This window comes from Rhinoraja longicauda, chromosome 1 (assembly GCF_053455715.1).
Source record: "Rhinoraja longicauda isolate Sanriku21f chromosome 1, sRhiLon1.1, whole genome shotgun sequence".
In the NCBI taxonomy this organism is placed as follows: Eukaryota; Metazoa; Chordata; class Chondrichthyes; order Rajiformes; family Arhynchobatidae; genus Rhinoraja; species Rhinoraja longicauda.
The window spans coordinates 63,460,323-63,486,579 of NC_135953.1; the positions used below are offsets into that span (position 1 = coordinate 63,460,323).

Genomic DNA, 26,257 nt, shown 5'->3' on the forward strand with positions numbered 1-26,257 from the left:
TGGTCGCGGGGCCTTTCATCGCCCGGCTCAGCCGCGAGACGTTTCAGCGCCCGGTGCGATTCGGCCGGGGGGACTTCCATCCCCTTGCGGGGACTGTGCGGGTCGGTCGGGGACGAGCTGTCTGTCTGTGGACGTGGGGAAGAGAGTGGAAGTTTTGTTGCCTCCATCACAGTGAGGGGGTGTTTGGAGTCACTGTGATAGACGTTTGTGTTGGGGCTATGTGTCTTGTGTTCTTTTTTTCTATGACTGCTATGTAATTTCGTTCGGTACTTCGGTACCGAATGACAAATAAAGCTCTGTTATACTGTTATAATATATATACAGCCGGAAACAGGCCTTTTCGGCCCACCAAGTCCGTGCCGCCCAGCGATCCCCGTACATTAACACTATCCTACACCCACTAGGGACAATTTTTTGTTACATTTACCCAGCCAATTAACCTACATACCTGTACGTCTTTGGAGTGTGGGAGGAAACTGAAGATCTCGGAGAAAACCCACGCAGGTCACGGGGAGAACGTACAAACTCCTTACAGTGCAGCACCCGTAGTCAGGATCGAACCTGAGTCTCCGGCGCTGCATTCGCTGTAAAGCAGCAACTCTACCGCTGCGCTACCGTGCCGCCCTGGTAGCTACAACCTCCTTATCAGCCCCCTCTGCACTCTTTCTAAAGCCTCCACATCCTTCCTGTAATGGGGCGACCAGAACTGCACGCAATACACCAAATGTGGCCGAAGCAAAGACCTATAAAGCTGCTTCATGACTTCCTGACTCTTACACTCAATGCTCTGACCTATGAAGGCAAGTATACCACATGCCTTTTTTACCCACAAAGTAAAAGTATTAGTCTGAATGCTTATCTTGCTGTACATATATGGAAACAAACATGTTGTCTTTAGCTCATTTGGTCTACTGATAAAGTCAAAAGAATTTTGAGATAAGCTAACATTTAAAATAATTCTAAAATATCAATATGAAAACAAGGATTATCAAAAATTAGGAAAAGTACAGATCAGATGTCTCTTAAATAGAGACCAACCTTTATTTATAAAAATAAAGCAAATCTTTGCAGTTATATTCAAACACTTTCACCCTCAATAGGAGCTATTTGCCATGGAGTGAGAGCTATGTTTACAAATCTCCACTGCATACAGACTATCAAATTATACACATCTGTAGTACATTGTTAACAAAAGTGCTAGAATATTTTGAAAACCCACCTATGTGGCATACTGTACAATTCAAGAGTTGCATCCCTGATCATATTTTTTTTTGTGGTATGATGAAGCCCATTTTAATTGAGCACAGCAACAAGCTGCAGAAATCTTATTTGCAGACCAAATCTCTAATGCAAACATCCATTCTTTCACCATGATCCCAGAAACAAATGCCTCACATTGAAATTGCACTGTACCACGTCCAAGTCAAAGCTGTTGATTTAAAAACTCTAATTTGTTCAGAACAAATGGCATTACTTAATAGCTACAGAAGTGTTCTCAGATCAAAATTCAATCATCAAGGGAATGAATTCTGGAGGTAGAATACAAAATACTGATGTGATTATGCAACCATATAGAACACTTAACATCGCTGACCAAAGATGAACTGCTAGGCAGCAGTTCCTTTGTACTTGCATTACTTAATTTTGAAAACACAGGACTGTCCATTGAGTGCACAATTAAATCTGGAAACCAATTATATAAATACTATGCAAATCAAAAGATGTACATATATCAATCTTATGATCTAATACACTGGTTGCACAGGTAATCTGCAGATCTCAAAATAATGCTCCTTTTTCCTAATTAGCTATTTAAATTAGGACACTATTGTAAATCAACATTTCTATCAAAGAATATATGTATTTCATCTTCATATCTGGCAGATGGGCTGTCCATGTTCTCCAATAATGTATGATGATCATCATGTTCAAATCCATCTGTTTCTTCCTTTTCAATCTTCTTTGTCAGAGATACTAACTGTTCCCAAGTGACTTCAATCTTCTTAAATGCATGAAGTAAAAAGATGCCCAAAATTATGGTACAGAATCCACTGATAATCCCAATGACATCCTTGACATTCACACCATTCCATTCTTTGAATAGGATGACAGAGCAGGTTATGACAGTAGTTGTGAAGAACACATAGTAAATTGGGGTCACTAAAGAGGTGTTGAAGGTATCAAGAGCTTTATTTAAATAGTTGATTTGTGTGCCAATAGAAATTATCAACGTCAGGAGCAGAATCCAAGTCAATGGTTTGCTGACGACAGGTCTGTTCTCAATCAGCTCCTTTATCACAATGCCGAGTCCTTTTACCGAAGATACAGAAAAGGCACCAATCAGCGAGCAAATTAAGATATAGACCAGAATATTTGTTGTTCCCAATTTAGGGGCAATAAAGAAAATTAATACCACAGAAACTATGATTATTATGCTGGCAAATATGATGAATCCTGAAAGAAAAAAGAAAAACAAAATATAAATTAAACATGAACAAATAAGTTTTAGTTTTGATTAGTTTAGAGATACAGCGTGGAAACAGGCCCTCTGTCCACCGAATCTGCACTGACCAGCGATCCCCGTACATCAGTACTGTTCTACACACTAGGAACAATTTTAACGAAGCCAATTAACCTACAAACCTGTACATCTTTGCAATATAGGAGGAAACCGGAGCACCAGAAAAAAAACCCACGCAGACACAGGGAGAACGTATAAACTCTGTACAGATAGCATCTGTAGACAGGACCGAACCCGGGTCTCTGGCTCTGCAAGGCAGCAACTCTACCGCTGCGCCACCATGCCGCTCTAATTTTTCCCTCAGTGAGTTAGTTTTCAGTTGCCCACACAATTAGCCCAAGTATTTTGTATTCAGCGATGTATCCACATTGGCCAATATCCATTTACAGGTGTAACAACAGGCCGATGTGATTATGTCTCATATTTTCTATTCTGTACTCTCCTGCCATTGCCAAAGGCAATAGGAACTCTTTGCAAAATGCCAAATATGAATTGTTAAGCTGCTTTATTTACCAGGAAACATGGGGAATAACAGCTGCAATCAATTCTCGGTATGATTTAACTCAAATTAATTATAAGAAACACACCAACAGCATTAGCAATTTCTTTGATATCACAGCTCAATTCTGGCAAGCAAAGGGCTTGATACAGATCTTGTTCCCCTCGGATTCTTCCTCAGAATTCGCTGACTGATTGGTTATTCAACCGCCCTAAATACAGATCCTCCAGCTGCATTCAGTAATTTGCATTTATGGTGCCTCTAAACGCATAACTAAAACAATTCCTGTTGTCTTCAAAAAGGATTGAAGGCAACCTGATTTCAGAGTTAGGATAAGTCAACTGATTTCATCTCAATGAGACAAACAAGAAACATCATTCTAGATTCTGGCTCATCATGTTCTACACAGCTCAAAAATATACAGCTCAAAAACACAAAAGTATCTTGGATAGTGAAGGGCTATCAAAAATTACAGCAGGATTTTGATCAGCTGGGCAAGTGAGCAAAGGAATGACAAATGGAGTTTAATGCAGATAAATGCAAGATGTTGCATTTTGGGAAGTCAATCCAGGGCAGGACTCCACAGCGAATGGTGGGGCCCTGGGGAGTGTTGTTGAGCAGAGGGGTCTACGAGCACAGGTACATAGTACCCTGAAAGTGGCACCACAGGTCGGTAGATAGGGTCGTCAGGAAGGTTTTTGATACATTGAACCTCATCAGTCAGGATACCAAGTACAGAGGTTGGGACATTTTGTTACAGTTGTACAAGACGTTGGCAAGGCCACATTTGGAGCACTGTATTTAGTTTTGGTTACCCTGCTGTAAGAAGAATGTAATTAAACTGGAAAGAATACAGAGAATATTTGCAAGGATGTTGCCAGGTCTTGATGGCCTGAGCTATATAGGGAGAGGTTGAGCAGGCTTGGATTTTATTTGTTGGAGCACAGGAAGTTGAGGGGTAATCTTGTAAAGGTGTTTAAAATCTTTAGGGGATTAGAAAGAGTGAATGCACAGTCTTTTACCCAGAGTAGAGGAATCAAGAACCAGAGCACAGAGGTTAAAGGTGAGAAGGGAAAGATTTAATAGGAGCCAGAGGGTAACCTTTTTCCAGAGAGGGTGGTGGGTACCTGGAATGTGTTGCTTGGAGGTAATTGAGGCAGGCACTATAACAAAGACACTTGGACAGGTATATGGATACGAAAGTTTTAAAGAGTTATGGGGCAAACATAGGCAAATGGGACTAGCATAGATGGGGCATCTTGATCGGCATGGACAAGTTGGGTTGAAGGGGCTGTTTCTGTGCAGCTCAACTCAAAAAAGCACCATATTTATTTTTCTAATAAAACTGCTTCTCGCCATGAGATTCAAAAATATGATACTATGCTGAAAAATATAGATGAAAATCTACCACAAACAAGCTGTAAATCTTAAACCATAAGACAAACGGTCGGAAGCACTCAGCAGATCAGACAACATCTGGCGAGAGAATCAGAGCTGGTGTTTTCATCAATGGCCTTTCACAGGAACCGAGAAAAGTTAAAATACCATGCCTGGTTTAAAATGCAGTTGTACAGGAAGTGGGGGAGATCAAAGGGAATATATATGATAGTGTGGAGTCTCAGAGAGATGGAAGGATGTGCTGGAGGTGCCAGCTGAACGAGGACAGTGAAGGTTTGTTAACTGTAACTGATCTGTGTGAACGCGGACAGAGGAATGAGAGATAAGACAAAGAACAATGCTGGAATAGTGAAATACAAAGCATTGTATTTGCTGGAAATCTTAGAAATAATAAGTCAGGCAGTACCTGTGTAGGGAGAAAAATTGTGTTAGTGTAACAGGTTGATGCCGAGTACTAGCTTTGCAGATGGGAAAGGATTGTTACATCAAATTGTCGAATTCAATGTTGATACACGAGATTTGATTTTCACCCAATTAAAAGGAGATACTGATCAGGAAGAGGCCAAAAGTCAGAGGAAGAGATTTAAAGCAATAGCCAACTGACAGTTCAGAACTGAGCAGAAGCATTCTGCAAAGCGGTCAATCAATCTGTGTTTGGTTTCTCCTGCATTGTGAGCACTGAATGCAGTACACTAAATTGGAACTAGAGCAAGTGAATCGCTGGAGGCCTGCTTTGTAAAGGTGTAGGCTGCAGCTTTATGAACGCAGGCGTCCAAATTGTGCCCAGCTACTGTAGAAAATGTGAAACTCTGTTTCAGTACTATCTTGAACCCTACGTGTCCTCTTCTAAATGTTTTAATGCTGTTTTTTGCTCTCATGCAGAATTCAAAAGCTTCTCTCATTATCAATTTTTCCTCTTTTCTTACCTTTAAATGGTCCATCTCTTATCACCCCCCCCCCCTCCTTTTCTTGATTTTCCCATTCCCATCTCAGTTAGTGACCAATATTCATTCCAAACTCAGTTTCCAACTAGTCTGCACCTCATCCCATACTGTTTTCTGCAAGGATAGCACTTCATTCTTCTATTTTCTCCAGGTATGTTATATCCATTTTGATGGCAATATCTCCCATACCAGTGCTGCCTAGATATCTCCCATTTTGATCTGTGGTTTCCCCTCCATAATTGTTGAAATGGCTCTCCGCATTATATGTCCTATTTCCCATATATCTGCACTTTCCCCTTCTCCTCCCAACCAAAACAAAGACAGGATGCTCTTTGTTCCTTATCTTCTAAACCGTTAGCCTCCATATTACACAGATCATCCAATACTGTCCATCCCAATGTGATTCCATTACCAGGCGCAATGTGATTCCATTATCAGACTGATCCATCTCAGTTGACATTCACTGCCTTTCTCATGGCACCTTTCCAAACAACTGCAAGAGACTCTTATCCACCTCTTCCTTTCCCACCGAGCGCCTAAGCACTTCATCCAAGCGAGGCAGAAATACACTTGTGCTTCTTATAATTTAGTGTATTGCATTTGATGCTCACAGTGCGAGACTCCCAAGTCTCAAGACTGAAAGAATTCAACAGTTTCAGTCAACTAGTCTTTTCATTTTCAGGAATTAGAAAGTCTGAAATAAATAAGATCAACTTGTAATGTTCTTACTCTAGAGATGCTGCTTGTACGGCTTGTTATTTTCAGTAAACTTGTTTATTTCAGATTTCCAGCACTTTGTAACTTTCAGTTGCAGCATTTTTGTGTTTCTCTATTAGCTCTTCTATACATCTCCATACAGAATGGCCTTGATTAACTAGCCTCTCTCAGACAGCAGCAATCTTGTGTCATTCAGCATCTCCTGGAATCCATCCACTCAGACATTCCCTTTGTTCCCTTCACCGCTGCTCTCTCTTCGCAATTAAAAATACAATTGATTTCTAAATTTTCCATGTTCTGATTAAATGTCACTGACTTGAAATGTTAAATTGGTTGCTCACTCTTCAGATGCTGACTGACCTGCTGAGTATTTTCTGCATTTTCCAACTTTTGTTTCTGCTAACGAGATAACCAATAGTTCTCTTACTTTATTACAATTGGATGCTATAATCAAATAGAATTACAGCAAAGAAATTATTAGACTGCACCAGATTTTTTCAGTATCCACTACAAAGAAAGCAGCTAGTAATGTCTAAGAATGAACCACCTTTCCTGATTTTTCCAAATTGGTTATTGTGCAGATATGTTTTGTTAAAGTAAAATGAATGTACCAGTGTCTTTTAGCTTCTCTTGCATCTCATCCAAGGAGTGGACTCCTTCCTCTTCCGGAGCATGAATGACTATCATAGTTGATCCTATAATGCAGAGCAGGCACCCCAACTTGCCATGGATGTTCAGTCGCTCATGTAAGGCATAAGATGAAAGCACAGCACTGTTTGGGAAATATTAAAAAAACATAGCAGGATACTGCAGTGAACGATTTGCAAACAAAGGAAGATTTGTTCAGTCTATAATGGTTTTTTAAAAACTAATATTTTCCCTGGACAATTAACATTCCAGCATTAATAAATTGATCCAATAGTATTGGTTCTTAAATGTGGTCCATTAATATATTTCAGCCATTCAGGGTGGTGGATGTATGGAACAAGCTGCTAGACGAGTCAGTTGAGGCAGGGACTATCCCAACATTTAAGAAGCAGTTAGACAGGTACATGGATAAGACAGGTTTGAAGGGATATGGACCAAATGCTAGCAGGTGGGTCTGGTGTAGCTGGGACATGTTGGCCCAGTGTGGGCAATTTGGGCCGAAGGGCCTGTTTGCACATCTTATTATAAGATTCTCAAGTAATTCATGCAAATTTGTCAATTTACTATCAATGCTTCTGTCCTGATTTACTTGCTTTACTTTAGGCATGTTTTATTTTAGACTTCCCCATGTACAATACCCCCTAAACATTTTTGTTTCTGTGCATTGCACCCCTGGCCGATGAAGATACAAAACATTTTTTCCATTGTAGGACAACACACAAGGTTATGCATGGTACACAGGCATTACACTGACAATATTGAACACAATAACTAATCCTAACCCATTTTTAAGGAAGTTTGATTTACTCAAGTTTTCAATAGGTGTTCCTGTTCCAAAGTCAGTCTGTTTGATTTTTACTCATAATTCCTGCATCTGTAGCCTCTTGTGACTCTTGATTTTAAGAAAGCTGACAGACTTGTGCTGGGGGAAAACTTTAAAAAAAATCTCTTACCTCAATGGAGATGCGATTTTTTTCCGTATCGTATCTCTGTCCCCACAATGGCCTAACATCCTGGAGTTGGCGGCCTTTCCTGCAGACCGACAGGCGCTCCAAGCCGCAGGAGTCTGTGGGACTTTAACATCAGGGAGCTTGCGATCCCTTTGCTAGGGATCGAAGCTCCAACCGTGGGGCCTGTGGACTTTAACATCGTGAAGCCCGCGGTCTCTGGTAAGAAGAGGCCGACTCGGGAGCTCCATGCAGTAGAGAAAGTTTTAACCGCCCAACGCGGGAGTTTTGATCACTCCGACGGGGACTTCGATCGTCGGCTGCAGGGTCTTTAATCGCCCCGACCTCGGATGGTTTGACTTCTCTGACCGCGGAAGAACAAAGAGGAAGAAGTTTGAACTTTATTGCCTTCCATCACAGTGAGGAATGTGAAATCCACTGTGATGGATGTTTATGGTAACTTTTATTTGGTTGTGTGTCTTGTTGCTTTTCACTTAGTATGGCTGTATGGTAACTCAAATTGCACTGCACCTTAATTGGTACACATGACAATAACTGACCTAAACCTTAAACTAATTTGTTTACCTTACAGCTTATTAAAATTATCACATGCCCTGCTTCTGAAAGTGTCAGAGTTGTTGGTCAGGCATTATCTACAGCTGGTACTTTGCCAAAATGGCCATCTTCCTCTGAGTCAGGACCTCCAAGTGCTGGCATGCTTTTCAATAAGCAAATCCAATTTTGGCCTAATAGCTGGAAGAACTGCTGTTTCACAGCACCAGAGACCCAGGTTCAATCTCAACCTTGGATGCTGTCTGTGTAAAGATTGCGCATTCTCCCTGTGATCATGTGGGTTTCCTCTGAGTGCTCCAGTTTCCTCCTACATCCCAAAGACGTGCAGGTTTGTAGTTTAATTGACCTCTAAATTTCCACTAGTGTGCAAGATATGGATTCAAAGGTAGGATAATATGGAACTAGTGTGAATGAGTATCGATGAATAGCATGGAGTCAGTGAGGCAAAGGGCCCGTTTCCATGCGGTACCTTTCAATATGGTAATGTTTCAAAAGCAACCCTTCATTTTAATTATTGCAATAATAAAACATACCTTATTAGCACACTTAGTGCACCCAATGGAGTAACCAGTGTGGCAGGTGCAAACATATATGCAGTAAAGTTTGCAGCTTCTCCAACACCCACTGCAAAATAAAATAGCAAGAACGACTTTAGAAACATGAAAGGTATTGTCCACCCTAGCTTTTTGAAAGTTTTGAGAATTAATTTCCTATTGTGCCCATATCAATTTGGGAAAGACCAATGCCAAAAGATTTTCTTTAAAAAATGTCTTTGGTGCTATCAATATGCTAAAAATCATGAAGAGTTTTGATAGAGTAAATGAGGGGAAACAGATTTCATTGACACAAGACCAGGAACTAGCTAATGCAAATTCAAAGATATTTGGCAAAACAATTTCCTTGTGCAGCGTTTTGACCAGGATTAGCCTGTCAGAATCAGATTCAAGGAAACTTGATAACCATAAAGTGACAAAATATGCAGGGTTATGGTGGTGAAACAAGGGTTTATGGAGTTGTTTCATTAGGAAGCCAGCAAAAGCACAATTAATTAAATGTCATTATTTTCGACTTCATTGTCATCAAATTACTACACTAATGTTTGAAGCAATTTTGAATTAATACACTCCTAGACGAAGCAATACTCAACCAAAATAATATTTTCAATTAAAAAATACGTCTTTTATTGAGGCACGCTTACCGATATAATATTAATATCCAATCCCAGCATAAAGAAACCTTGCGACCCAAGGACCCCTGGGATTTGGTAAATTTCAATATCGATAGCACTAAGGACATTTTAAAAAGAAAATGTGATATGTTGTTCAGCATCAGCTAATTAACAGTGAATGTGTTCTGTCCAACACATATCTTCCACAAGTGCAACTTTAGGGACACTATTTTTCTTACTATGCTATCTTATATTCTGCATGCCTCAACATGACAACTTTCAGGATTAGAGAAGGAGCAAAATTTCTGCACAGCGGCAAATGTTATAATCAACAAAATTCAATTTTCATTGATCCAGCAGTATGCATATTACCATGCAAGCGGATATTCCTCACCTAAGAAGTCACCTGCTGAGAGCAGTCTTAGTTTGATGCACCACAGAGAAAGGAATGGCAAGATGGGAGTGGGGTTTAGGAACCACAGAATAGCTGGAGCAAAATATTTGCCCATTAAAAGAATAAATACTTTGAATTGGACTAGATGCAGGCATTAATGGTTCTATTAACAGCTAAGGCTGCTAAAATAATTGGGTCCTTAAAAACAAATACCAGCCACATTAAAATTAAGGTGATGTACACAGCCTTTGGCCTACTGGCACACTGAATGTATTGAGAAGGGAAGGAAGGCTATCTGCTGATTCCCTTACCATTCTATTCTTACAGTGCCAACATATAGCAAAATAACAAAATACACGTTAGCTATTGTTTAGGTGGCTTAGTTATACTTCCAAAGAGGAAGATGATCTTTGATATTAAAAAAAAATTCTTGTAATGCACACATCATAAAATCATTATTAACTAATATTAAATCACCTTTTCGTAAGTGCTGATAAGCTATGAAATAAAGTGGAATTGAATTGTTCTATAGGGAGTTAGTATAGACCTGATGAAATGAATGGCCACCTTAGGTATCATAAAAAGCAAGTCTAAGCTATCTGAAAAGTTAAAAAATCAATACACAAATCCAAAGCAAGATATTGCAGGATATTGATAATCCAAAATAGTAGAAATGCTGCAAATACTCATCAGATACCTCACCACCCTATTATTTCCAGTATTTTCTTTTTATTTCAGAGTCAGTGTCAAAATAAATGATTCCCGATATGCCTGGACACTAATCAGCCCTAACAATCCCATTTTGAGTAAGCAGTACCCTGAACTTCATTTGAACTTCATTTAGCAAGCTCTGTTGCTGCAACTGAAAAGCCCAAATTAATTCTGCCACTCTTCTGGAAAAAAATGTTCAAAGTCAACAATGCCAGTTGTAATTCAGCAGATAGAGTCTGCAAAACCGCACAAGAGTCTTTTCCTTTAAAAAGAGTACATTAACCTTATATTTATTTAGAGCACCAACAGAGTGCAAAATAAAGCATGGTTCATCTTTGGAAACTGCTCTGGTGAAAGATCCCCACCCAATCAGTGGATCCACAAGATAATAGGGTGAATTTATTGGAAATATAGACAAAACATAGCAGAATAAAATGGAATAAAGGGAATAACAAGTGCCATTTCCTTCGCTGGGTATACAGTATCTGAATACACTACTTCCAATGAAGGATGGGGGCAATGTGGAGCATTCTGTTCCAAGTGCTGTTGAAGGTTTGAACAACTGACCCTTTGAAGAGAGGCATGGATATGTTGAGGCAATTGTTCTAAAGGTTAGAGTATCAAGCTAGGTAGCAAGAATTAAGTTACATTTCTAACTGGAGGCAGAACGTCTAATGGAGATGAAAGGCCTTTTTCCGAATATCCCAAAACGGAAGGAAAGATTTTGGGGAAAAAAAGTGGCTTCATGATCAAGCAGACTGGTTTTGAAAGAACCGTATAATAAAAGCTTTTATGACCGCACGGAAAATTGCAATGGTCATGGCCATTACGGAGACTTGTTTGCGAGAGGGACAGGTCTGGCAGCTTAATGTTCCACCATTTTGTTGCTTCAGATGTGATAGAGAGAAGTAAAAGAGGTGGAGGATTGCTTTATTAACCAGGGAGAATGTCATGGTGACACAGAGAGGACATACTGGAAAGTTCGCCCACTGTGGCAATATGGGTAGAGCTCAAAAATAAGGGTCTCGACATGAAACATCACCCATTCCTTCTCTCCCGAGATGCTGTCAGTCCTGCTGAGTTACTCCATCTTTTTGTGTCTATCTTCAAAAATAAGAACAGTGTTTTCACTCTAATGGAATTGTACTATAGGCACCAGCGGGAGGTAGAAGAATAGATTTGTAGACTATGGAAGGATGCAAAACAACAGAATTGTCATAGTTGTCGACTTTAACTATTGACTGAGACTTTCTAAGTGCAAAAGGCTTAGACCGGGCAAAATTTGTGTATCCATGAGGGTTTCCTGAAGCAGTATGTGGGTAGTCCAACGCGAGGAAGGACATACTGGTTCGCGTATTGGAAAATGAGCCTGGCCATGTGACTGGCGTTTCAGTGGAAGAGTATTTTAGAACAGCAGTTACAACTCCAGATGCTTTAAGATAGTTATGAATAAGGGCAAGTCTGGACATTGGGGGAATATGGGCAAGGCAGTTTACAAAATTGTTAGGCAGGAGCTAAGGCGAGTAAATTGGGAACACTTATTATTGGACATGTCCACATCTGACATGTGGGCATCGTTTAAAGGCCCAGCTCAGGACTGGCATGTTCTAGCAAGGAGGAAAGAAACGGTTTGGTAAGGGAACTTTGGATGACTAGAGGTTTTAAATTTGGTCAAAAAGAGATAAAAAAAGCAAGTTTAGAAACATGAAATCAAACAGGCCCTTTGTGGAGTATAAAACAAACAGGAAAGAAATCAAGCAGGCAATTAGAAAGGCCAAAACGAGCCATGAAATGTCATTCACGAGGCAGATTATAGAAAATAAGGCTTTTTAAACATACACTAAAGAGAGGTTAACCAAGGTGATAAGATAGGACCGCTCAAGGACAAAGGAAGGAATTTACGCTTGGGGTCAGAGGGCATGGGCAAGGTACTAAACGAACACTTTGCATCTGTATTCACCAAGGAGAAGGACATGTAGGACAGTGAGATCAATGTGGGGGAAGACTAATATGCAAGGGCAGTTTAAGATCAAGGAGAAGATTTTTTTTTGTCTCTTGAGCATTAATGTGCATAAACCCCAGGGGTTTTGGGGATTTTGGGGTTATTGAGAGAGACAAGAAAGGAGATTGCAGGGCCTTGATGTAGATCTTTGCATCTCTGACCACAGAAGGAGTTCCCAGAGGATTGAAGAGTAACCAATGTGGTTCTTTTAATTAAGAAGTGAAAGAGAGATAATCCAGGAAACCATAGGTCAATGAGCCTCATCTCAGTGGTTGTGAAGCTATTGGAGAATACAAGATTTATTTGCATTTGGAATGGGTAATTAGGGATAGTTAACATAGCTTTGTCTGCAGTAGGTCATGTCAGAGTCATAGTCATATAGTGTGGAAACAGGCCCTTCAATCCAACTTGCCCACGACGACCAACATGCCCCATCTACACTGGTCCCACCTGCCTGCATTAACCCACATCCTAAACCTATACATTTACCTGTCCAAATGTTTTTTAAACATTGCCAATGCACCTGCCTCAACTACCTCCTCTGGCAGCTTGTTCCATATACACACCACCCTCTGTGTGAAAAAAATTGCCCCTCAGGTTCCTATTAAATCTTTCCCACCGCATCTTAAATCCATGTTCTCTGGTTCTTGATTCCTATATTCTGTGTAAAAGACTCAATTTACCCCATCTATTCCTCTCATGACCGAATACACCTCTAAGATCAACCCTCATCCTGCTCTTTAAGGAATAACATGATTCAGTTTTGAGCAGATGATGAAAGTGACTGATGAATGTAAGGTAGAGATGTGGTCTAAAGGCATTTGATGAAGTCCATGGCAGGCTGAACCAGGTAAAAGTACATGGGATCCAAGATGATTTGATCATTTGAATTCAGAACTGGTTTACTCATGGAAGACAGGTGGTTGTGGTGGGTTTCTGGCCGGGGGGCTGTGACCAGTGGAGACGACCCACAAAAGTGGAGTTATGGACAGTGAGGAAGGCAACAGTGGGAGATAGATCAGCTACAGAAATTGGCAGTGAAATGGCAGATGGTGTTCAATCCGAGCAAGTGCGAGATGTTGCACTTTAGGACATTAAATGGAAGTATATAGTTAAAGGCAAAACCCTTAACAGCATTGATCTGCAGAGGATCTGGATGTCCAAGTCTATGGCTCCCTGAAAGAGCAGAAGACGGCATATGGTATTATTCACAAAATGCTGGAGTAACTCAGCAGGTCAGGCCGCATCTCGGGAGAGCAGGAATGAGCACCCATTCCTGCTCTCCCGAGATGCTGCCTGACCTGCTGAGTTACTCCAGCATTTTGTGAATAAATCAATTTGTACCAGCATCTGCAGTTATTTTCTTATACGGCATATGGTATGCTTGCCTTCATCAGTCAGGGCATTGAGTACAAGATTCAGGAAGTCATGTTGCTGCTTTATAGGACATTGGTTAGACCGCCCTTGGAGTACTGTGTGCAGTTGTGGTCACTCCAATATGGGAAGGATGTGAAGGGTTTGGAGAGGGTGCCAAAGAGGTTTACCAGAATGCTGCATAGGTTAGAGGGCATGACCTCTAAAGAAACAAAGATGGATTGTTTCTCTGAAATGTTGGAGGTTGAGGGGAATACCGATAGAAATATATAAAGTTAGGAGAGGCATAAATAGGGAAGGCAGTCAGGAACTTTTTCTCCAGGATGGAAATGTCAATGATTAGAGGGCATAGTTTTAAAGTGAAAAAGGCAACATTTAAAGGAGATTTGTGGAGCATGTTGGGGTTTTTTTAAAAACACAGAGCAATGGATGCCTGGAATGCACTGCCAGGGGTGGTGGTGGAGACAGATAGAATAATGGCATTTAAGACATTTAGATTGGCACAGGGATACGAAAGTTATGGAGGGATATTGATCATGTGTGATCAGCGGAGATTAGTTTATCTTGGCATCATGTTCGGCAGTCATTTTGTGTGGCATAGACCCTGTTCTTGTGCTGTAAGGTCCTATGTTCTATGTAAGAAGGTTTGCTCTTTTGTTGAGTTTTGACATGTTTGATGTTCACCATAAATCACGGGGTGTAGTGGCATTACATAATGATGCCAGAGTCAATTGTATCTGACAGCTTAGTCATGTGTTGAAACCAGAGCAGCTAGATCAGTTACAAATTGTTCTAGTCCATTTAAAAAAGTTATAAATATGCACAGTGGCATCCTTTCTTGTTGCTATTTATGGAAGCATCGCAACAACCAGAGACAGTGGTGTCCCCATAGTTTGTGTTGCTCAACACCAGGTGCTACATTTGTACAGAATACAAAACCTTTGTTAGGTATTAGGGTAGAGGGACTAGAAAGATTTTCTGAACACATTCCTTTTGGAGAGTCACCACAGAGAGTGCCCTTTGGTTTCTACAAAAGGAATGTGTTCGGAAAGGGTAAACAAAACCTTTGTTAGGTATTAGGGTAGAGGGACTAGAAAGATTTTCTGAACACATTCCTTTTGGAGAGTCACCACAGAGAGTGCCCTTTGGTTTCTACAAAAGGAATGTGTTCGGAAAGGGTAAACAAAAAAATTGGATGAATGCCAACAAAATCTCAACACACACACACGTCATAACCACGTCAGGAGTGTACATTTCTAAAAATTGGGTAACTGTGAAATCACAATTAAAGAATGTATGCTACATATTCCTTAGTCAGGTGGCTCTCCACCTGAATCAGGTATCTCTTTGTTGCTAATTATTTAACTCCCCTTCCCATGGGTATATAGAACGAGCTACCTGAGAAACTAGTCAAGTCAAGTCAAGTCAAGTTTATTTGTATAGCACATTTAAAAACAACCCACGTTGACCAAAGTGCTGTACATCTGATTAGGTACTAAGGAAAAAAATGAAACATACAGTAGCACGCAAACAGTTCACAGCGCCTCCTCAATGAGCCTCAAACGCTAGGGAGTAGAAATAGTTTTTGAGCCTGGACTGAAAGGAGTCGATGGAGGGGGCAGTTCTGATGGGGAGAGGGATGCTGTTCCACAGTCTAGGAGCTGCAACCGCAAAAGCGCGGTCACCCCTGAGCTTAAGCCTAGACCGCGGGATAGTGTGTAGCCCCAAGTCGGCCGACCTGAGGGACCTGGAGTTAGAGAGGTGGGTTAGAAGATTTTTGATGTGGGGGGGGGGGGGGGGATGTCCATTTAGGGCTTTATACGTGAAAACTAGTTGAGACAGTTACAATAACATTAAAAAAAACATTTGAACAGATACATGGATAGGAAAGTTCAGTTTGTTTATTGTCATGTGTACCAAGATACAGTGAAAAGATGGATATGTGCCAAAGCCAGGTACATGGGACTAGCCTAAATGGGGCATTTTGGTCAGCATTGACAAGTTGGGACAAAGGGCTTGTTTCCATGCAGTATGACTGACTTCCTCCAGCAGTTTGTTCTTTGCTCAAGGTTCCAGCATTTGCAGTTTCCTATGTCTCCATTGTGGCCCTATACTTTGTTTATGAGCATCAAGGTTCAATTCTGAGTCTCACTATCGTCCCTTCACAGCTTTTATCGGTGCGTTCCCTTCAGATGTTATGATTGATCAGTGGTCGTAGACTCTAAAAGCTGCATAGAATGTTGTTCGCTGCTTATTCTATAAGCAAACCACTCATGCCAATTCACTTTTCTAAATATATTTTCCTCTGGGAAGGGTGTTTGTTTTTACTAATATTTCCACAAGACACCATTGCGCAGGTGTACCACATAAATCCAGAACAGAAAGGGAAGTAAAAATACAAAAATAAGAAATGAAAATTAAAAAAAATACCTGAAAGCATTGCAGGACTGGAGAAGGAGAAATTGACTTTAGGCATCAGTACCAACAGATGCGAGGCTAACAGCTGTTACTAGCCCTCGCCTTTCAATATTCCATTCTGCAAGGTCTGTAGTGTAGGCCCCAAGCAATTGGCTTAAAATTAAAACCATAGATGTGATCATTTCAATTTACTTTGCAAATTTGAGACAGATCACCTTTAGCAACCTTGCACAATAGTAACTTCGATACTGCAAGCTCAGTTTGAATGGATTGATTACACACCACTTTAAGTAGAGGCTCAAGTTAACTTTAATGTATGACATATGTAAAGCAACTTACTCAATAGAAGTCCTCCCCACCATAGCCATTCCTTCAAATAGGCATATCCTCCTTGACCTGCGAAGTTATCACAGAAGAATTAAAAGGGTAGATTGTATTTGTGCCAGGTGACATCGCAGATAACAAATGACAGCAATCTCCACCTTAACCATTGGTGCAAATGAATAGGAATAAGGATTACTATCTCAACATATTGTCACAGACAAAAAGTTACTCAACGATCCCCTCCCTAGAAAGTTCATTGCTAATGAAAGCATTTTTTCCACATCCAACCTCCTGTCATAACTTCAAACTTTAACACCCTACCTTTGTATTATTTGAAGTATTAATTGCTTCTACAGAATGAGTCACGTAAAATGAATCAACTACATTTTTGATAATTAATTGAAGTCTAATTCCAGCAACATGACTAATGACACAGCTGAGCAGGCAAAATTCAGTTCAGCAGAAGTTGGATCTCAGAATTTTACCAATTAATCCAGTAACAGTAATGGTGAATTTCAGAATGCACATGAGCTTCAGTAAATTAGCATGGTAGTATTTTTCTTTTGAATTAATATAGAAAGCAGCTTTGTGCTGTATATGTCCACACAAAAAGTGAGAAAGTAGGCAGTCAGGATGCTAACTTTTTTCTAAAGTAGGCTATAGATGGGTCATGGTAACCTTACAATCAACCTGACTCCACAGTCAAAAAGGCCCAACAGAGGATGTACTTCCTGCGGCTGCTGAGAAAACACAATCTGCCACAGGCAATGATGATCCAGTTTTATACTAGAATCATAGAGTCTGTCCTCACCTTCTCCATCATGGTCGGGTTTGGCTCAGCCACCAAGCACGACATCCGGAGGCTGCAGCGCATCGTTCGATCAGCCGAGAAGGTTGTTGTCTGCAACCTTTCCCCCATTGACGAACTGTACACTGCAAGGGCCAGGAAGCGAGCGGGTGAGATCATTTCTGACCCCTCTCACACTGGCCACAAACTCTTTGAAGCACTTCCCTCTGGAAGGCGACTCCGGACTGTCAAAGCCGCCACAGCTAAACATAAAAACAGCTTTTTCCATGAGCAGCAGCTCTGCTCAACAACCAAAAGTCTGTTGCCTGCTTTTGCTCTGGTATTTTATTGCATTCTTCACATGTGTAAATTATGTTTTATTCTTAATTGTTTACTGTATGTCATGTTGTTACTTGCGAGCAAAGCACCAAGGCAAATTCTTTGTACGTATACATACCTGGCCAATAAAATTTATTCAATTCAATTCAATCCAACACATTAGCTCCTGGTACTATCAACTATAATCCTTCCTCATGTCCCTCAAAAGATTAAGTGCACCATCAGTAGCCTGTACTTTGCATTCTTTCAGAACAACACTGAATGTTCCCCACCTCCCTTTCTCGCACCTGTCCCAATCCATCACTCCTCTCCAAAAATCAATACATTGTTTCAAGGAACCTTTCTGGTCCCATTTCCCCATGCCTTTTCAATTTAAACAGAAACAATGCTTTGACTGACAATAATGTCCGAAACAAGGAACTCTTATGACCTATCACCAAGGCTCCTTGGTTTTTCACCCATCTTAACTTTGCTAATCTATTGGCAAATAATCCTCATCCTTGCCACTAGATTAACCTCCAACAGCAGAGCTCTGATGACTTAGCTTTTTGAGAAACCCTAGTCAAAAGTCTTCGGAACATTCAAATACATCTACTGGTTCCTCACAATCCACTGTATTAAGATTCGCTTATAAAGCCAAGGTATCTGCAAACCCAATTTTTCCCCTTCAGAAAAAACAGGCCGACTACTTGATTAGAACAGTTTTCCACATGTGTAACTATTAATTCCGCAACAATTGATCTGAACATTTTTCCAACAGATGTTGGGCTATTCAGCCCATAACTATCTACCCTTTATCTCTCTCACTCTCCCCTTTTTGAAATGGGTGTCAAATAGGCAATTTTACAATACTCTGGCACTACAAGGGAACATCCTCTCCATATCCAAGCTGTCATGATCTCTCAGGATCTTGTGTGTCAGTCAAGTCCCCCCTCACTCTTTTAAACCCCTGTCCCACTAAGGTGATTTATTAGGCGACTAGGCTGTCGCCACATGGTCACCATGGTGTCACCTGTATGGTCACGAGTAGTCTCCTCTGTCGCCCAAAGAATCGTAGCGTCTTTCTGGTTGCTGCTGGATTTTCATAATGTTGAAACATTTTCGGCGACATGCAGTGGGTTTGATGCCAATGAGCGTAGTTTGACGTCCCCTGACGTAGGTTGTCACCAGGTGACGTAGGTTTTTTGCCGGTGCTGACTTCGGTGAATTCCATTGAGGTATGAAGATATTGTATTTCAGAGTAGTGTCTCATGGCATCACTTTCAAATATTTTAATTTCATATATTTTGGTCAATAAAACAAACACAAGCATTGCACTGCATTGAAAAGCAAACTATTTTCATATATTTTGATCAATAAAATAAACATAAACACAAGCATTGTACTGCATTGAAAATTAAACTCTTTTGGGAGGATGTGGGTGGCCCTGCAAAGGGGCTTTTCTTGTGGTCTGTTGTGGGCTCTCTTCCTGGAGTGATGGACTTCTGTTTGTGGTGTGGGCTGTTTGCTGCTGTTCTTCAGATCACGTCGTTCTGCCATGGTACACTGCCTAGTTTGGAGTTGTAGTAAGTGCAGAGATGGTCTCTCTGGTCCTTGGCTCTCTTGTTGGTGTTGTTTCCTGGCAATATCTCCAGTCCCACCATCAGTGCAATCTGTCCTCCAGTTCTCCACGAGCCTGGTGTGATGTTGCCTGTCTGGTTGTCCACTCGCTCACCCTCCACCATGGCTGCTGCTGCTGCACTTCTGGTACGGATCAGGTTGTGGAGGACACATGCTGCGTAGACAATGGTCTCCACATTCTTGGGCTCCTGCTCCATCGCAGTCAGCAAGCATCTGAATCTGCTGGAGAGGATGCCTCATCTTCTTGCTGGAGCTCAGTCATCAGGTTATCATACTGGCCCACCCTGGGCTTCTTCAGGGACAAGGGCTTCAACCACACAGACCTCTTGGGCTTCTCCTTTCCCATTCTTCTTGCCCTTCTGTCTTGCTGATCTTTGAGCATGAGGGCCACTGCAAGCAGCAGGGCTTCTTCTTATGAGAGCAATGCCCTCAGATGTTGCTCCATGGTAGGCATGATGCAGAATGATTAGAAACCCTACCCTACACCCCCTTGTATAAGGAAACTAGGTGATTCCATTGTTTTGGAGACCAAAATGACGCAAATTGTCTTCAGTTGTGGCCGACAGGGTCGTAGCTTGTTGTTGATGGACGTAGGTTGACTTCGGTTGTCGTAGGTGTCGTCGTAGGTGGACGTCCTAAGTCGCGACGATTGGGTCGCCGGTTGTCAGTAGCTTGTCGCTTGACGTTGACTAGGTGGTAGGTTGTTGTAGCTTGTCTTAGACATTGTTTCAAGGGGGGTCCAGTCGCCAAAGAGAAAAAAAAAGTCGCCTAAATGGGACAGGCCCTTTAAGCTCAGCAAATACAAGCCTAGCCTGCCTCACCTTTCCACACATGACAGTTCAGGTATCAATCTAGTAAACCTTCTATGAGCTGCATTCAACAGCACTTAAACAGCACTTTTATTTTTAAGTTTACGTGATGAAATTAAGGGCTTAATTATACTTTATAGTTTAAAATCAAAGTTTGCTATCATTATTGCAATGAATTCCAAACCAGTTTCGCCGGGATAAATGGAGGAAGATTTGATTACCATTACCCCACTTTACAGAATGAACAGTTAGGACCGGTCAATTAAGCTCAAGAAAGAAAACCTATGAAAGGGAAGCTTTGAACTACAGTGCTGCATTTCTTTATCCTTTGGTTATAAAGGAAAATTTCATAGTCTCCATTCGCAAATATCTCAAGATATTTGTCATGGAAACAAAGTTTGAATGTTATCCTTACTTCCATTTATACACCATTTATATCAAGCTCATGTACAAACTCCACCTCAAACTTTATTGTTACCTGGATTTTGGCTAATCAATTTGCGCAGAGTCAATGGTTCCAACAAATTGCAAAGCCACTTCATCATTGAAACTTATAGTATGTTGATTTCAAAATGCCTAAAATAAAATTTGAACATTTACCAGCTCTGGTAATTCCTTTCTCAGCCAATCGCAAGAGACCTTTCTTCTTGAGTATAAAACTGCTTCCAATGAAGAGGCTGGAAGTAATTGCTAAGGTCAACCCTATATACAAGTTGTATTGCGTTTCGGGCCAAGTTACTTTTGCAAGGTCTGTCCCATTGAATTCTTCATTTTGCTTTTGGCGGTGGTCGTCTTTCATTTCGGTTACATTGATGATCTGACATAAAGCCTGTCGAGCAGTAGAGTGGCAAGCTAACGAAATGAAGGAACCTGTAAGGGAAAACAATTTTCATTTTATTATAGTATCTGTTTGAAATCAAGAGCTAAAAAGAAACATATTTTTTAACACATGAAGGTGCAACTTCAAGTTATACATATACCCCACCTATGATTAGATGATATCACTAAAGGGTTTAAAAAAAGTCAATTGAGAAACGTATTTTAGCGAATTTGGATTTATTTTTAAAATAACCACATTTTACTCAAAATATTCAGTTTTGCAAAATATTTTAAATTTCATAATTGAAGTACCAAAAAATAATGTGAAAAAACCAACACAAGAAATGAGAGAATTAGGCATTGAGATCCTTAAATCTGTTCCAATACAGGTAACCCAAACGATAGTGATTTGGGTAACAGAAATTCACCCTTAGAGTTCACAAATCATGACCCAAAGATCTGAGTTATGGAATAAAATTCATCCTTACAGAATTTGTGAAAAAGTAAATAAAATTCTGATATGGACAGTTTTCACCTTTATTCACTTACATTATGGCAAATCTGATCCAGCCCTCCTTCCACTTTCCTGCCTGTTCTCTACACCCCTTGCATCCCTATAGCTCAAAAATCTTTCCATTTCAGCCTTAAGTATCTTCCATTATACAGCCTTTGGTGTAGCTGCTGCTAGAGAAGAAATTCCTCTTTACCTCCACCTTATATACACCTCTCCCCCTCCCTTATTGACATATCCCCATCCCATCAGGAAACTCATCCCATCAGGAATAAATACCTTCGATTTGTACCATAATCTACAGTTATTTTCTTATACAACACTCCCCAGATCCCTACCGTTCACGGTGTAGGTTCTGCCAAAATGCAACACCTCAATCCATCAACCATTCCCCAGTCCACCTGATCAAGATCCTGCTGCAATTTTTGACAACCATCTTCACTATCTACAATACCACCCACTTTTGTGGTATGGTAAAGACCAATGTGCATAATGATGTTGAACAAAGAAATTATATTAGCCCAAAACACTGGATGACTTTCAAATATTGCAAACATGACTCGGCCACAAACAATGAATTGTAGGACCCAAGTAAGTGCTGAGAAACAAAGGATCTGCGTGCACAAGGATCCCTGAAGATTGTAGCAGGAGTACTAGTGGTAATAGTAGATGGGTACTTAAGACAGCATACTTGCTTTCATTATCCACGGTCAAAGGGGTAATCATACAACAATACAAAACATATTGTGTATAGTCCTGATCACCACACTACAAAAAGGATATGATTGCACTGTAAAGAATGCAATGGAGATTCACCAGGGTGGTGCCTCAGATGTAGTGATTTAACTATGAGGAAAGACTGGATCAGCTTGTTTGTTTTCCTTGGAGCAGCAGGGGGTTGAGGGTGGGACATTTCTATATTATGAGACACAAGGTAGGGTAGATGGCAAGAAACTTTCCTCCAAAACAGAGGTGTCTGTCTATAACCAAAGGATATTGATTTAAAGCAAGGAGCAGAGGTTTCAGAGGTGATTTGAGAAAGTGGTGCTTCACCGACTGGATGCTTTTGATTTGGAATGCACTGCCCGAAGACTTGCTGGAGGCAGGTACTCCCATGACATTTTAGCAGTATTTAAGTGGTATTCAGATGGTCACTTGAAACACCATAACATACAAGCCATAATGGGATCAGATTCATTGTGCATCAGATCAAGTCCAAACTATATTAAGCAACACAAAAATAATTTCAGAGTAAGAATAGATCATTTTAGGTCAAGAATTTGGATCATAGAACAGTCAGTTAAAAGTTCTACCCAATTGGTTTCCTCAGTGTAAATGTAAATAACCTTTGCTAAGCTGAGCCTACTTGCTTCTGCAGTAAAGTTAAAACATTTGGATATTTACATCAGATTTTATTTGATTTGTATTGCTTGATATTTTTGTAAATTTGATCAGGCTGTAAACGTCTGTAACTCTCTAAATCTAAAAATGAACTGGAACATAACAGGAATAAAGCATCCAAATTGTGACTAATGTGTAGCTAATCATCAATGTGAAGAGAGAGCTTGGTGCTTTCATACACTAACAGGTGATCAAATAGAAACAATAATAATTAAGAACATTAATGCTCTTTCTGCAGTAAAATGGACTGCAAGAGTGAGGCAGCCTTGCTGCATCTAAACAGACTTAGGCTTGACCACACCTGAAGCATTATATAGTTTTGGTTGTCTTATTAAAACATAAAATATATTTTTAGCCTAGATGGCACTGCAGTGAACATTTGCCTGGATGAGAAGTTCAGCTATGAGGAAAGACTGGGCAAAATCAGTTATTGATCTCCAGAGTTTAGAAGAAAGAGATGCAATTCAGAGGGGCCTTGAAGTAGATACTGTGAGGAGGGATTACGTAGGAGCAGGGAAGTGGTGTGGGGGAATAAGTGCGTAACCATTTAAAACTGAGATAAAGACGCACTTCTAAAAAACATTTTGCACTCTCAGGGCCTCAATAGGCTTTGGACTGAAAATGAAATCAAGTAGCAAAATTGAGGCCAAAGTTGTGATTATTCGAGAGCCAGAAAGCCTTTGACAAGGTTCCACATAGGAGATTAGTGGGCAAAATTAGAGCACATGGTATTGGAGGTAGGGTACTGACATGGATAGAAAATTGGTTGACAGACAGAAAGCAAAGAGTGGGGATAAATGGGTCCCTTTCAGAATGGCAGGCAGTAACAAGTGGGGTACTGGGACCACAGCTCGGTGCTGGGACCACAGCTATTTACAATATACATTAATGACTTGGATGAAGGGATTAAAAGTACCATTAGCAAATTTGCAGATGATACAAAGCTGGGTGGTAGTGTGAACTGTGAGGAAGATGCTGAGGTTGCAGGGTGACTTGGACAGGTTGTGTGAGTGTCGAGCCCCGCAGCTCGCCCGCGGGGCCTTCCATCGCCCGGCGCGGCTCGGCCGCTGGACTTAACATCGCCGGCGCGGCTCGGCTGCGGGACGTTTCAGTGCCCGGTGCGGCTCGGGCGCTGGACTTAACATCGCCGACGCGGCTCGGCCGCTGGACTTAACATCGCCGGCGCGGCTCGGCCGCGGGACGTTTCAGTGCCCGGTGCGGCTCGGCCGCGGGACGTTTCGGTGCCTGGTGCGGATCGGCCGCTGGACCTAACATCGCCGGCGCAGCTCGGCAGCGGGACGTTTCAGTGCCCGGTGCGGCTTGGCCGTTGGACTTAACATCGCCGGCGCGGCTCGGCCGCTGGACTTAACATCGCCGGCGCGGCTCGGCCGCGGGACAATAGACAATAGACAATAGGTGCAGGAGTAGGCCATTCAGCCCTTCGAGCGATCATGGCTGATCACTCTCAATCAGTACCCCGTTCCTGCCTTCTCCCCATACCCCCTCATTCCGCTATCCTTAAGAGCTCTATCCAGCTCTCTCTTGAAAGCATCCAACGAACTGGCCTCCACTGCCTTCTGAGGCAGAGAATTCCACACCTTCACCACTCTCTGACTGAAAAAGTTCTTCCTCATCTCCGTTCTAAATGGCCTACCCCTTATTCTTAAACTGTGGCCCCTTGTTCTGGACTCCCCCAACATTGGGAACATGTTTCCTGCCTCTAATGTGTCCAATCCCCTAATTATCTTATATGTTTCAATAAGATTTCAGTGCCCGGTGCGGCTCGGCCGCGGGACGTTTCGGTGCCCGGTGCGGCTCAGCCGCTGGACTTAACATTGCCCGGTGCGGCCGCGGGACGTTTCAGTGCCCGGGGCGGCTTGGCCGGGGGGGCCTTCCATCCCCTTGCGGGGGCTGTGCGTGTCGGTTGCCTCGGTAGGGGTCGAGCTGTCTGTCCGTGGGGGGGGGGGGGGGGGGGGGGGGGGAGGAGAGGGGAAGTTTTTGTTGCCTCCATCACAGTGAGGGGGTGTTTGGAGTCACTGTGATGGATGTTTGTGTTGGGGTCGTGTGTCCTGTGTTCTTTTCTTTTTTTGCTGTGACTGCTGAAATTTCGTTCGGTGTTGTGCCGAGTGACAATAAAGTTTTGTTATGTTATGTTATGTTATGTTATGTATACACTGGAATTTAGAAGGATGAGAGGAGATCTTATCGAAATGTATAAGATTATTAAGGGGTTGGACACGTTAGAGGCAGGAAACATGTTCCCAATGTTGGGGGAGTCCAGAACAAGGGGCCACAGTTTAAGAATAAGGGGTAGGCTATTTAGAACTGAGATGAGGAAAAACTTTTTCAGTCAGAGAGTTGTGAATCTGTGGAATTCTCTGCCTCAGAAGGCAGTGGAGGCCAATTCTCTGAATGCATTCAAGGGAGAGCTGGGTAGAGATCTTAGGGATAGCGGAGTCAGGGGGTATGGGGAAAAGGCAGGAACGGGGTACTGATTGAGAATGATCAGCCATGATCACATTGAATGGCAGTGTTGGCTCGAAGGGCCGAATGGCCTCCTCCTGCACCTATTGTCTAAATTTGCTGCCGGATTTCCAAGATGAGAATTCATGAATAGGAAGGTAGAATGAATGTGTAAATAGAATTCTGCCAAGACCCTGAATTCCCTCTTTTGGTCTTAGATTGGTAAATTCTGTATAAAATATGTATCAATATTGTTTGTAAACGCTAATGTTAAATCTTGCTTTTTCCTTGATTTATACAAACATTTTCTTATCTGATGGAGCGTGCTCTAAACAGGAATCTTGAATGGAATTTCCCAATGGCTCTAAACGTTCTGCCTTTAAAGCTTAACCCAACTCCACTATATAAAGTTATAACTACTGGGATAAAATTGACTTAATAATGAATATCTACTTGCAACCTATGTAAAATGGGTAAGCTCACTACTGGTCTACGATATGGGCAGCTTTGAGCTCTACAAACAGCGTTTCGATTGCCTTCACATTGTTGTCGGTTGACAAGGAAGTACAAGTACTTACCACATGAAATATGTTGGAAACCTGTTCTGAAGTTCAAATCGTGCAACATTTACTTAAATGCCCCGTGTAATATTAGTGCAATGGAAGTGGAAATAAAACAGTTTTCAGCAGCAAATATAAAGCACTTAAAATAGGGCTGGCAGGCCGGCACAGCTAAAAGACATTACCTTCAACACACTGTTCGTATGCTGGATCCATTAAAAGAGTTATCTGTGTAACTGGAAGTGGCGTTTCCCCGGAGCTAACTAAACAGGTCTTATTTTGGGGATAATATCTTGGACACGCTGAAAGT

General features: G+C 41.5%; 1 protein-coding gene across 1 annotated transcript; it reads right to left on the bottom strand.

Moving 5' to 3' along the window:
• Window positions 1-1,825: 1,825 nt before the first annotated feature.
• On the bottom strand, window positions 1,826-26,241 carry LOC144599549 (magnesium transporter NIPA2-like). Its single transcript, XM_078410575.1, has 6 exons — window positions 26,133-26,241; window positions 20,794-21,063; window positions 16,654-16,710; window positions 8,781-8,871; window positions 6,691-6,851; window positions 1,826-2,454 (listed from the first exon to the last, which is right to left on the bottom strand). Exons 1-6 carry the CDS (start codon window positions 26,161-26,163, stop codon window positions 1,826-1,828), a joined length of 1,239 nt encoding a protein of 412 aa, XP_078266701.1. The 5' UTR covers window positions 26,164-26,241.
• Window positions 26,242-26,257: the final 16 nt, after the last annotated feature.

Excerpts from the sequence above, each read along its gene's own strand:
- LOC144599549 (XM_078410575.1), bottom strand. The coding sequence starts at position 26,163 with ATGGATCCAGCATACGAACAGTGTGTTGAAG. Across the intron at positions 6,852-8,780 it reads GCACTAAGTGTGCTAATAAG|TGCTGTGCTTTCATCTTATG; the intron begins GTATGTTTTATT and ends TTTCCCAAACAG. Across the intron at positions 2,455-6,690 it reads AGAGAAGCTAAAAGACACTG|GATTCATCATATTTGCCAGC; the intron begins GTACATTCATTT and ends TTTTTCTTTCAG.